Consider the following 14,890-nt stretch of genomic DNA (forward strand, 5'->3'; position numbering starts at 1 on the left):
GAACTTATCAATAGCTTTATACTAAATGAAGCCTATGCGACGCACGGTTTAATTTTATTTTATGAAACTAATATTTTTTTTGTATTTATTTGATAAAATTTGTTATTTTATTGTTGTACATAGTAATCATTTAATATTTTTATTTTAAAATAAATTGTGAATTTCCTCTCATACGTTATATATCAAGATAAAATTTCTAATCTCAAATGATAATATTCTATATTTAATTAATTTTAACTTTAAAATCTCATTCGTCAATTTTGTTTACGTGACATTTGAATTATTTAATTCTAAAAGAAATTACATATCTCTTATTTGATTGGCTATAACCAAAGTTTATAATCCTACATGGCGCGTTAAGAAAATTTCATCCTACGTGGCTTTCTAAAAACTCGAGGGAAAACTCCCCTTTATATATATACTAGTTTTGTGCCCGGGCGATGCCCAGATGGTTGATAAAATTTTAAGATAACATTTTTACTTGAATGTTAAATACGGTCAAATAATTCGTTTTGATAATATAGGATATTTAGACATATGATATCATATGGCTTATATTTATATAATAGTATTTTTTTGTAGTTTTGTTTTTAAATAAATATCTATGTTATTATTGGCTTGATATTATTTTTATTAAACTTAAATTAATTTCATTGAACTGAAAGTATTTTTACTAAACTAAAATTATTTTTACTGATTCTCTAATATATTTTTTAAATAAATTAAATAACAATGCATTTTGTATGCGGCTAGCCACATCATCAAAGTAACTCCTATAAAAATGACCGAGTAACCCCTGTAATACTAAGTAACCTCTAACACTGACTATGTAACCCCTATCTATAACACTAATTGAGTAACCACTATAACACTGATCAAGTAACCCCTATAGCACTAACGAAGTAACTCTTGTAATAGTTGGTAACACGGTTTAGCTAGCTACGTATAAAAGTTTGTGATTAGTTTTGTGCCTCGTGAGATACCCATGTTATTTATTGAATTTTAGGATAAACCTTTTGGCTTGAATGTTAAATACAGTTATATAATCACTTTTGACAATGCAGGATATTTAGACATGCGATATCATACTTAAATTATTTTTATTAAACTTAAAGTATTTTTACAAATTAAAACTTGTTTTTACTAATCTAATATATTTATAAAGTAGACATTTTTGGAGAGCATTCGGAGCGCCACGTAAAAAATATACTTATTAAGAAAAATTTGTAATTTATTTTTGAATTAAAAAATTATGTTGCCACGTAGATAAAAATAACGAATTAGATTTGATATATCTAAAATTTTAATGCCACGTATATTATAATCCATGAACTAAATTATTTTAATGAAAAAAAATAAAGTCAAATTATAGGGAATAGATAAATTCAATACTACGAGTATAAGAAATCCAAAAAAAATATACTAAAAAATATTTAAATGATAAACGCTTATCATAAAGCTTGATACCTATCATTATAATATAAATTTTGATAGTATTTATGATAAGAATTACAAATTGTTCGTTAATTATAATTAAATTAAAATTTGTGATACCTATCATTATAAATTGACACAAACAAAATTTCGTATCAATAAAAAGCTCCATCAAGCGAATTTTGTGTTAGTAATTTTGTGTTAATTTTTTGTCATCAATGGCCGGGTAATTTTTAGCTTAATTTTTAAAATCATATGTTTAAATTAGTATTTCTAATTATTACTTACATTGTATTAATTTGGGATACTCAACAATAATATTTTTATGTTTTATTTACTAAATGTTTTTTTACAAGCAGATCTAACACATCATACGACACAAATAAAATTTCGTATCAATACAAAACCCCATCAAGCGAATTTTGTGTTAGTAATTTTGTGTTAGTTTTAGGTCATCAATGTCCGGGTAATTTTTAAAATCTTATGTTTAAATTTATATTTGTAATTATTAGTTACATTGTATTTATTTAGGATACTTAACTATTATTTGTTTATGTGATGACATACGATTAGATGTTGTATACTTAATATATGAATGGCTTTGGTTATTTTTCGGAGATGATGAAAAAATTCCAATGCATAGATTTGATTTTACATCGCAATAATTTTTCATTTATTGGTAAATATATTGATTTATTTTATATAAATGTAAAGATTTAATTTGTATCAATTTCAGTTTAGCTAACATTTCACGGTTCAATTTATCCATTGATATAGTAGGTTGGTTGTGGACGAGGTTGGTGATTCTATCGAAATAAAATTTATGGTAAAACAATGAATAATGATTTAGGATTTAAATTATTAAAAATTTATCATTTCATATTAAAGATTTTATATAACGAAAAAAATATCATGTTTACAATTTATTTATATTTAATAAATTCACTATAAATTATAGCAAAAAAAAATAAATATTAAACTTTTGTAATTTTGTCCGAGATTATTAAATACAATAAATCAAATATTTAAAAATTTTAGATGAATAAACCGTGCATCGCACGGGCTTCCATCTAGTTCTCTATTATTTTAAATGGATCTTATTTTAAAGAACTTTTTGAAATAAATTTTATGATGGAAATAAAACCGAGTTATAGGAAATTTTCTAAAAGTTATGATTAATTTTGTATATATGAAATATTAGAAGTATAGTGATAATAAAACTCTATACAATATTTTTATCTTAAAAATCTATCCAAAAATCGCTTACTTAGCATCATATGTGTCACAATAATACCTATTTGTCGCCTATGTGGCGCGACACTTGGCGAAAAATTGGAATGACAAGTATCGCTGTCTCGTGGCCTGGTTGCGAGACCGGCTTTATTTATTAGTGATATGATATAATATGATATTATTTTATCTGAATTTATTAACCTTTATTTTAACTTATTTGAACTTATCAAATTTAAAATGAGTGATATTTGATATTCACCTAGTCATAAGTTGAATTCCATAGATCAAGCTTTTTTTTTTATTTTTTTTTTTATTTTTTTTTTCAACCGTTACCTATATATTACCTATCTAAAAAGGACTAAAAGGTACAAGTTACGTAAAATTATAATTATACTGTATACATATACACTTCCTAAAAAAAATTTTTAAAAAAAAAAGAAAAAAAGAAAAAAGTATACATATACACAAATCATTATAGAGATCGACTAGAGAGGATCGAAGAATCTTCTTCTACTATTAACAAGGGTGGTAGGTTATATATAGGGGTGTCCATAATTCGGATTAAAATTGAAATCCAATCCAATCCAATTCAAATTGAATTATCAATTCGGATCATATCCAAATTTTAAATCGAATCGAATCAGATTGAGATTTTTTGAAAAATCGGATTTTCAGATTGGATCGGATTGACCCTAATCGGATCCAAACCAAACCAAATTTTAGAATTAAGCATGCATAATATGGAAGTTGCTGCTTTAAGTCTTAAATTGTTGAAAGTTGCTGCTTGTTATTAGTATTTAGTGCATGGAGTAATTGTTGTAATGGACTAATGGTGTAGCCTTTTAGTCATACTAGTTATTTTGAACAATTTATTTTGACTTGATGTTAAACAATTTATGTTAATTATGACTATTTTCAAGATTTGTACTACCTCCGTTAAATATTAGTTGCAACTTTACAATATTTTATATCTCACAAATAATACCCCAAAGTTGCAACTAATATTTAACGGAGGTAGTATTAATCTTAAGGATTGGATAAAATGTTATTTGTATAATTGCATTCTTATTTTTATATAATCGTACTGATTAATTAGACGCTATAAAAACATATTTTAATTCGGATTTTCGGATCAGATCTAAATAATCGAACTTTAATTCGAATTGGATCGGATTGGACTAGGTGAGTAATTTAAATCGGATCGGATTGAAAAATTGAAAACCGAATTATATTTCGAATCGGATTAAATTTGGCCTAAATTCAACATGTGATCATAACTTTCAATGACATTTTAGGTAACTTATCAAATTGCATATCGGAATTGAAAGATTTATCACTAGCTATTTTAGATAACATATAAAAATTTCGTAGTATATGTATTATTATTATTATATGTTATCGTCTGCTTTTTCATTATGACTATCAATAATAATTTCTGGCTCCATTTGTTTGCCTAATATTCTAATTTAGAATGTCTTTTAAAAATTGCCCCAATTCCTAATATAGTAACATGTGTCTACCACTAACTCTACTTGCATATACATTCATAAAAGTAAAAAAGATAAATACATCCTCATCCACTTATAATAATTTGGTTTGAATTACTTTTTAATACAGTACATTTTGTTTATGGGGGTAAACAGGTAGACCAGGGACTGATCGCGAAATATCTTGTAAAATCATCATATTATATAATACTCCCTTCGTTCCTCATTATTTACACCATTAGAGATTAGACCCAAAAAATTCTTATAAAAAGTGGGTTCATGGAGCAAACATAAAGAGCCTAAGGATGTAAATCATTATATTATATAATGGCGCTAGGATGGCCCAACAGCCACAACACTAGGCCCACCAATGGCGACACCACAACACTGTCTGAATCTATCTCTTGGCTGGCCTTTCTTCGGAGCTGCCCAACATATACTTAATTCATTATCTATCCTCATCTTTGTCACTCTAGTCACTAGTCAGTCAATCACGTTTAATTATTAATTAATACAGAACTGCCTTTGTATCTACAAGTATGTTAGTAATGTAGACTTAGGTTGTGGCTCGTTTAGTTCACCTTATTTAGCTTATATAATATGATCTAAATTTAGTTTTTTTTTTTTTTTTTTATTCGATTCGATTGTCTGATTTGACTTAACTTTAACCTTATATGTAAGCTAATTTATAAGGAAAAAAATATTAAGTAGGTCTTATTAGATTCGTATTAATATGTAATTTTCATTAATTTAGTGTAAAAGTCACGATATTTAGCAATAAAAATTGCACAAAAATTAAAAAATACAATCATTACTTATTTTTTCTAATCTGATTTGAAATAAGTGAAACTAAACATGATCTTATTTATAGGTTAGTACAAATCCAAAAAATCAATACAAGCATTTATTAAAGTTTCTAAAAATGGCTTTAGTATATGTGCTAGATTATCTATATTTTAAAACCCCATAAAAAATTGATGTGAGAAAATATAGAGGACACTTAAGAGGGACACTTGATAGCTTTACATTAAAAAGTTTTCCTTCAAAAGTACTTGCTTAAAAAAGTTCAAATAACTTGGAAAGAATGACTGTATTTAAATTATGACATTTCAATTCCAAACCAAACTCCCTGATACATTAAATTGCCCATTATAAGTGACAATGACATGTTTAAATATTTTCAATCACATATTTTTATTTTTTTAATGTACACGGTTTTTTAAAATGTTTGGTGAGTCAAGTTATCCTATTTTACATCAATTTTGTAATTTTAATGTCATTATAACTATTTAACAATCGTACACCATTTCAAAAAATGAATTGCTATTTGTCATAATGTAATTACTCAAGTTATGGTATTAAATGACCTTTATGTCCCTTTTAAATTTAAAAATGACATAATAATCCAACCACTACAAACTTTGTCCCACCACCTTAACATCATTGTCAACTTGACCTTACTCAAGCCATGGCTCCACCTTGACCATCAGCTCCACCACCCATACCACCACTAACTTTGAGCATCCACCACCACGACTCCACCTTGACAACCAGCTTGACCGATTCCACAACGGTTGACCACCAACATTGTACTTTCCGACCACTAAAATGAGTCGACGACGGTCGGCGTTCATATCGGAGGCACTTGGTGGGGACGTTGAACCTTCGACGCCGTCGAGTCAAGTATATGTCGAACTTTTTTTTTTTTCAATTTCCGATGTACCCGGTCGCATGTAATATGCAACTATACCATGGAGTGACCGCATGTAATATGCGACTGCACTATGGTAGAGTCGCATATTACATGCAACTGTACTAAGGTACAGTTGCATATTACAGGCGACTATACCATGGTATAGTTGCATATTACATGCGGTCATGCACCTTTTAATTTTTTTTTTAAAATAATACTTAAAAATTAAAAAAAACATTTAATTTAATTAGTAAATTTTCGATGATTTTTTTAATTTTATTTGTTGTTTTCTAATGAATTTAATTTTGTTTGAAGTTAATTTTAATTATAATTTTTGTTATATCATGTATTTAATAGTTTAAATGTTCAAAAAAAAAAATTGTTAAATTTGTATTTTTTTTAATAGGATCCGATTGAAGATTTTGGTAGCGATGGGGTAAATTATTACGCACACTTTCAAAACAACCAATTATTTCCAACGTACCAAGAATTGTCATGATGGGCGAAAGACATTGCAATAACACTCAAGTTTCAAATTGTGCATACATACAACCATAATGGATGGTTATATTTGCGATGCAATCGTGGGGCTCGAGATAGAGGAAAAAATAGAGATTTGAGTGTTGCGCAACGCCCGAACACAAAAACTCATTATTGCGGTTGCAAGTTTTTGATCAAGGGTTACAAAGTTTCTGATGATGAAGGATGGCAGATTGTCTTGGGACCCGATGCATATGGTAAACACAATCATGAGCTTATTGTCTATGAAGAAGGCAATCGACAAATGAGCAAGCTTAGTCCGGGTGCGAAGCAACTTGTTCGTGACCCGAATGATGCAAAAGTGAAGCCACAAAATATCTTAGCAGCTGTGCAGAAGCAGTTTCCTGATGACCATCCCAATCGTAGACACATGTACAACTTTAGGGATCGGTTAAGACTTGAAGAAGCTGATGGTAGAGCTGTTGTTACATATTTTCTTGGACTTGGTATCGAGTCGCATTATACACATTAGAGCTTGGTTGACCCAGATACGAATGTTTTGACCCATGTATTCATGGCACATCCTACGTCGCTAGCGCTCTTACGCATGTATCCATGGGTCATTGGCATTGATTCAAATTACAAGACAAACAGATACAAAATGCCTTTTTCGGAACTTGTCGGTGTTACTCCTTGTAACATGAATTTCTTGATCGGGTATGCTTTTATGAAGGATGACAACGCCGCGAGCTATGCATGGGTGACAGATAAGTTGAAGTTACCGATTGGTAGTGATGTCTCGCCTACGACTATTATAACCGATTGTGAGTTGGGTTTGATGACGCCTACGACTATTATAACCGATTGTGAGTTGGGTTTGATGACGCTATACAGGAAATATTTCCCGACACTGCTCATTTACTATGCACATGGCATATTAACAAGGATTTAGAGCATAGGGTTGGTAAAATAACGAATAATAAAGACTAGGGAAAAATTTTCAGGTTGACGAGGTGGAATCCAATTCTCAATGCCACTACATTGGATGATTATAATAGAGCGGTTTGGCAAATGGAGGAATCTTATGCAGCATTTCCTGGTGTGATTTCTTATGTGAAGAATACTTGGTTAGACAATCATAAGGAGAAATTTGTGACATTTTGGACCAATGGTGCGCTTCACTTTCGGCAATACCACCAATTGTAGAGCAGAAAGTGCGCATTCATCTTTGAAGGGGTGGTTGTAAAATTCGACTGGTTCTCTCGATTTTGTATGGGCCAAGGTGAACAAGGCGATTGAAGATTAGGTCACACAGATTAAGCAAGCACTTGAACGGTGTCGACGTAGTCATGGCCGGATGTATGATGTTATGCCATTGCAACATCTTAATGGACGTACCTCCCACCATTGTATGTTGTTGGTGAATGAGAAGAAAAGAATGGGAGAGTTAAGTCATGAGGTGAATGTTCGGTGTGAATGCGTTTATAAGACGACTCATCAGATTCCTAGTGCATGTGATACACGTCGTGCCATGGATTCGGGGACATACTTCTATTTAGACCAAGTGCACCCCTTTTATAGGACACTAGTGATTGGTGAGGATTGTTGTGTTCCAACTCCGTTGGAAGACCCCGTTCGTCAGTCACAGGACAATCAGTTTTTTGAGAGTCTTGTGCATGAGGTCACTAAAGTGACCCTGCAGTCATGCGTTCTGTATTTCACCTAATAGATGAACATCTCCATTTGATCAATCGGATGTTAATGAGCTGCTCAGGAACACGACTACTAGAGAGACCATCACAAACTAGTACACGACGTGACCGTAGTGCGTGGGAGTATACAAGTGGAACTCGTGGGCGTCGAGGTCGTAATGGGGGACGTGGTAATGGTGGTTGTTGTGGGGTTGAGGTAAGTTTTTTATGCTTCGTAATTTTTTTTGTTTGTTTTTACTGTAGTTTGATATTCATATGAACTACAAAAATAGCAATTCATTATTTTTCAGGAGCAAGAGACATTTCACATTTTTCGTACCTTTACGGACTTCCAGATATCATCAAACCATTTGTGGAGGATTGGAACAATGTAATAGGGGACGGATATTGTTGATTTCGATGTGTTGCAGACTTTTTCTTAGGTAACCCTTTGCATAAAGTTAGTTTCACATTATATTCCAATGATTTTACTTAACATTTTGTTGTTTAAATTTTATTAGGTGGGTAAGATAATTGGATACAGGCTCGGTATCTAATTGTAAACGAGGTGAAAGAAAATTGACCAGAGTACATACATTTGTATCCCGGAGACTTGCCCGATGATTTGTATCCAATTGCAAATTTTTGGAATTGTGCAGTTATGGTTTATGGAGTTGGCCCACGAAGAGAGTTGTTTCCGTGTATGACGGTTCTACCGTTGCGAGCCCCATCTACTGATGATCGACCTCGGATTGAGATTGCCATTGCACACATTGGCCGCCATAATGTTTGACTTGATCTATCACCAAACTTTCTAGTACCTCCTATTGTTAACCCATAGTTTACCGTATAGAGATCAAAGCGTGATTGGTTGGGAGCAACTTTATCAAGAAATTGGAGGGAACATTGGGATCAACTAATAGCATCGTCTACTTCATCATCTTAGGAGGAGGATACATTGGGATTAGCTTTAAGCAATTTCCTACATTTTTAATGTAATATGCTTACGTGTAGAAGTTGCTTATGTTATATGCTTACGTGTAGAAATTGCTTATGTTATATGCTTATGTGTAGAAATTGCTTAACAATTTAGGTAAATTATAAAAATAAAAAAATAATAAAAAAACAAAAAAAAAACCAAAGACTAGTACATAAAATTATCGCTCTCTCTCCTAACAGAGGCATCGATGTTTCAGGCTCGAGTGTGTCGCGGCCCCGAGTCAGTCAACACATCAGTCGCCGCAATCGATTTTCCACCTTGTCGCTATTTAATATAATAATAAAATCTCTAATTATTATATTCATAATTCTAATAATAATTATTATTATTTCAATTATTATTACTATTAATTTTACTATTAAACAATATATAATTGAAATCTTTTTTTTTTAAAACAATATTGATAATCCTAAATATTTACAAATTAAAACCAAATGCCAAAAAAAAAAAATTTACTACTCTGTAATTAGTAACAAATATTATATTTGCAAATAACATAACAATAATTATATATTAATAACAAAAATTAAATTTACAACTAACTAACATTACAATTATTAATTATTATTTAATAGTTCTTACTATTAGTAAATAAAAATTATATTATTAATTATATTTGACAAAAATAAAAACCATAAATTCAAAGTCGAAATTTAAAAAAAAAAAAAACCATAATTCGAAATTTAAATTCGAATTCAAATTTTTTTTCAAAAAAGAGCCATAATTGCCTGTAATATGCGACTACACCGTGGAGTAGTCGCATGTAATATGCAACTACGCCGTGGTGGAGTCGCATGTTATATGCGGCTGCACCGTGGCTCAGCCGCATGTAATATGCGACTCAACCACAGCGTAGTCGCATGCAATATGCGACAATGCCGCAGTGTAAGCGCGTATTACAGCAATCCAGCGAACAACATAAAAAAAATAAAAAAAAACTTACAGTCGAATTGGCCGGCGATTTCCCTGCGGTTTTCGACAACCGAACCACCTTCCCACATCGTGATACCATTGTCGTCCACCTACTATTTTTTCCGGTAGATTTGGTGTGATAGGTGGCTGATTCCAGCGGTTACGGTGCGACAAGTGTTTTCCGGCAAAATTAGTGGTGCAGGTCGGAGGTCAAATCCACAGTTGTGTGCCTATGGTGTTTAGGGTTTATGGTGGTGGAGGGGCATAGGTGGTGAGAAAATTGGATGAGGCCAAAGATTAAATTTATAAGGGTAGAGAGGTCAATTAATATCGTGGCATAAGTAATTCTATTGTGGCATTTAATAACCCCCTTTAAAAAATGTGCATTGCATCAGGTGTAACCTAGTTATGAATAGTGAGTAAAAGGTGTATTGTAAAACTAATTTTGTTTAACCTTACTTTTAGAAGATTGAGATCCGAATATATAATAAGTATATTAATTAGACACAAGTGATACAAACAAATTAGCTTGACATTGTGATTTTTATAATATATATATATATTAAGTTGTGTATCCCACATCTAAGAAAGTCGAAAGTTAAATCTACCTTATTATAAGGCTACCTCTTTTGATTTACCAAGTATTCAAATAAAGCTAGCGGGTGTGACTCAAACCCATTTAATATGAAGTACTTATACTACATTGCATAAATAATGAACTTACACTATTTTTTTATTAGCTTCGAAGATATATCTCTACCTAATTCTACAGTAACATTTATTTCATCCAATGATGCATATATTGCATTATTGATTGTATATTTGTTTACTTGGACTTCTCCCTATAAATAGAAAATCGGGACTAGCTATCTTTCACAAATAAAATCATATCAAGTTAAACTCACTAGCTACCTTAAATTAGCTTATTGATTTAGCAATTCAAGTATGAAGTGCAACATCAGCATCACGTTCATAGTTCTACTCTCAATTATTTTGGTAATTTTCTTATGTTTTATTTGCTTTTACTCCGTACATATGTTCCTTTCAGATTGTTCTCAATAATAGTAATAGTAATAGTGTATTCTGTAGCATGGAATTACTCTTACTTATGTAGTCTTTCATTGTATGTTTTAGATTTTATTTTATTTGAAAATTTAATGCCTAAAATAAAGCTTTAGTTACGTATGTAGTCGTGACTTTAAGAAATCAGTTTCAAAAAAGATTTATTTTAATTCAAAAATTAGATACGCACTGACTTACCAATGATTAATTTATTATTGTAATATGTTAAATATATACTTAATTCTTTAACAAACGTGTAAAGGTGTATCTATTATCTAGAGGTGTCAATTTGCATTGGATATCCGGATCAGATTAAGTGAGATCGCGTTAGGTCTATTTTAAATTTGAGTTATGATAAATTATTGACACTGCTAGGTACATCCTAGTCGAATGATTTTTACTTATTTGAACAAGAAATATTCAAGTGTAATTAGAGTAACATAAACATTCCATATTACAAATAATACATACAGTATTTCTTTTTAATCCTAACTCATGATACCATATGATGAACAGTTTGCAGGCCCGATTGATGGGAGGAAAGGCCCAGCAGAGTATTGGACAGAAATAATGGATAAGCAGCCCATTCCTGAATCTATCAAAGATTTTATAAATTCGTATGAAGTCCATGAGAAAGGAGAAGCAGATAAAAGTCTCATCAAAGATGTCAATAATAATGAAGATTGCGACTTACATAATGATAAGCTAGCATCTAAGAAGTTGATTGCAGATAAATTTGAACCAAGCTCCAACCCTTTAATCTACCACCAAAATGATAAGCCAATATCTAAGAAATTAGTTGCAGATGAATTTGAACCAAGCTCTAATCCTTTAATCTACCACCATTATGATAAGCTAGAATCTAAGAAGTTGATTGGTGATGAATTTGAACCGAGCTCCAACTTTTTATTCTACTACCAAAATGATAAGTCTATATCTAAAAAGTTGATTGCAGATGAATTTGAACCAAGCTCCAACCTTTTATTCTACTACCAAAATGATAAGCGTATATCTAAAAAGTTGATTGCACATGAATTTGAACCGAGTTCCAACCCTTTATTCTACTACCAAAATGATAAGTCTATATCTAAAAAGTTGATTGCAAATGAATTTGAACCTAGCTCCAACCCTTTATTCTACTACCAAAATGATAAGCCTATATCTAAAAAGTTGATTGCAGATGATTTTGAACTAAGCTCCAACCCTTTATTCTACTACCAAAATGATAAGCGTATATCTAAAAAGTTGAATGCAGATGAATTTGAACAAGCTCCAAATACTAAAAAATAAAATAAAAAAATGCAGATGAATTTGAACCAAGCTCCAACCCTTTATTCTACTACCAAAATGATAAGCCTATATCTAAAAAGTTGATTGCAGATGAATTTGAACCAAGCTCCAACCCTTTATTCTACTACCAAAATGATAAGCCTATATCTAAAAAGTTGATTGCAGATGAATTTGAACCAAGCTCCAACCCTTTATTCTACTACCAAAATGATAAGCCTATATCTAAAAAGTTGATTGCAGATGAATTTGAACCAAGCTCCAACCCTTTATTCTACTACCAAAATGATAAGCCTATATCTAAAAAGTTGATTGCAGATGAATTTGAACCAAGCTCCAACCCTTTATTCTACTACCAAAATGATAAGCCTATATCTAAAAATCAATGAATGAACCAAGCTCCAACCCTTTATTCTACTACCAAAATGATAAGCCTATATCTAAAAAGTTGATTGCAGATGAATTTGAACCAAGCTCCAACCCTTTATTCTACTACCAAAATGATAAGCCTATATCTAAAAAGTTGATTGCAGATGAATTTGAACCAAGCTCCAACCCTTTATTCTACTACCAAAATGTTAAGCCTATATCTAAAAAGTTGATTGCAGATGAATTTGAACCAAGCTCCAACCCTTTATTCTACTACCAAAATGATAAGCCTATATCTAAAAAGTTGATTGCAGATGAATTTGAACCAAGCTCCAACCCTTTATTCTACTACCAAAATGATAAGCCTATATCTAAAAAGTTGATTGCAGATGAATTTGAACCAAGCTCCAACCCTTTATTCTACTACCAAAATGATAAGCCTATATCTAAAAAGTTGATTGCAGATGAATTTGAACCAAGCTCCAACCCTTTATTCTACTACCAAAATGTTAAGCCTATATCTAAAAAGTTGATTGCAGATGAATTTGAACCAAGCTCCAAGCTCCAACCCTTTATTCTACTACCAAAATGATAAGCCTATATCTAAAAAGTTGATTGCAGATGAATTTGAACCAAGCTCCAACCCTTTAATCTACCACCAAAATGATAAGCCAATATCTAAGAAATTGGTTGCAGATGATTTGAACCAAGCTCTAACCCTTTAATCTACCACCAAAATGATAAGCCAGAATCTAAGAAGTTGATTGCTGATGAAATTGAACCGAGCTCCAACTTTTTATTCTACTACAAAAATGACAAGTCGGTATCTAAGAAGTTGACTGCAGATGCGTAAACCATGCTCCAACCATACTCTATAATCAAAATGACAAGCTAGTATCTAAGAGGTTGATTGTAGATGAATTTGAACCAAGCTCCAAATCTTTATTCTACTACCATGGTTAGGAGTCCTGCTTAATTACGCCTTCCGCCTTGCTAAGATTGTCCCCCTTTTGCTCTTTATTGAGCTTATGTGATGGGGTATTTATATTTTCATGCATTTTATTCAGCATTGTTTGTATGTACAAGATCTTTTTCTTTGGGAGAATTATTAAAATAATATGTATCATTGTGTTTGAGTGTTATGTTAAGCTCATGTAGGGTTTATCGGTTTAGCCTTTGTTTGGTATGAAATAAAAGCGTATTTGAATGTTTCAGTATATTTTGTTTTTTTTGAAATTTTTGATAAAAAGCTAAATGAAATCAAAATTCCTCAATGTCAAACTGATAGCCGTCTTGCAATTTGTTTCTTAAAAAAGAGGATATCCTTATAGGAAATTATGTAGAAATATTTTGTGGAATCATACTCTGTAGTTTACTTATTTATTTATTTATTATTATTTTTTTTTTTTACTAAAGGAACTTACAAAGCTAAAAAGCAATTAAAAAAACTAAAAACGTAAACATACTCTGTAGTTGATAATAGATAGTAAAATTATCACTAAAATTGCCCTAGTGTATACTACTTCCTACGTTTATAGATATTTACAAGGCTCACCTAGTCACCTCTTTTGGCCATTTTTTTAGTACTTGCAAGTTGCAACAATTCATATTTCACATGCACAAATTATTGGTTAAGGCGGACTTTCATTAACTTATTGTAAGACGGGTTAAAGTTATTCTAACTTATTGTAAGACGGGTTAACGTTATTCTAAAAATATTTAAAGTTATCCTTATATACTACAAAAGTTACTATTTTCCTAACATAAATTTTACCCATTAAAAACACTTATAATGTATTAAATTAATCATATTATGTATTTATTAGAAATTACACATTAAAATAAAATCAAACTCATTACAAATTAAAAGTCTCCCCTAAAGGAACCAAAGTTAAAATAAAAATTGTTAAAGTTACCTTCAAATTGACCATTTTAAAATTTTGAGGGACTTAAAGTAAGCAATCTTATGTGCTACTCTGAATTTTCAGTTGTATTTATGGAGGTAGCTTGTAGTTTTGGTATACACTCTTATCTTGAGAAAGTAATATATATATCCCCTTAGAATAAAAAAAATAGTAGAATCAAACCATAACAAAATTCTAGCTAGAGTATTACATAGTTAAATACTTTAGCACAAATAAACAATTGTTTTACATAATTTGTCACGAAATCTATAAACAAGGTACAAGAAGGCTAAATCAAAGTATAATCATGAGGTGAATTAATGCTAAACATTAAATAA

The 14,890-nt window shown here is 30.9% G+C and overlaps 1 protein-coding gene across 1 annotated transcript; it reads left to right on the forward strand.

Moving 5' to 3' along the window:
* The first annotated feature begins 12,664 nt into the window (after positions 1-12,664).
* Positions 12,665-13,240, forward strand: LOC110713066. The gene has a single exon (XM_021891529.1). The coding sequence runs from the start codon at positions 12,665-12,667 to the stop codon at positions 13,238-13,240; it is 576 nt and encodes a 191-aa protein (XP_021747221.1).
* Positions 13,241-14,890: the final 1,650 nt, after the last annotated feature.

Source organism: Chenopodium quinoa, unplaced genomic scaffold (genome assembly GCF_001683475.1).
Source record: "Chenopodium quinoa cultivar QQ74 unplaced genomic scaffold, ASM168347v1, whole genome shotgun sequence".
In the NCBI taxonomy this organism is placed as follows: domain Eukaryota; kingdom Viridiplantae; phylum Streptophyta; class Magnoliopsida; order Caryophyllales; family Amaranthaceae; genus Chenopodium; species Chenopodium quinoa.

Bases quoted from the DNA above. Each gene is read 5' to 3' on its own strand.
- LOC110713066 (XM_021891529.1), top strand. From the start codon at position 12,665: ATGAATGAACCAAGCTCCAACCCTTTATTCTACTACCAAAATGATAAG.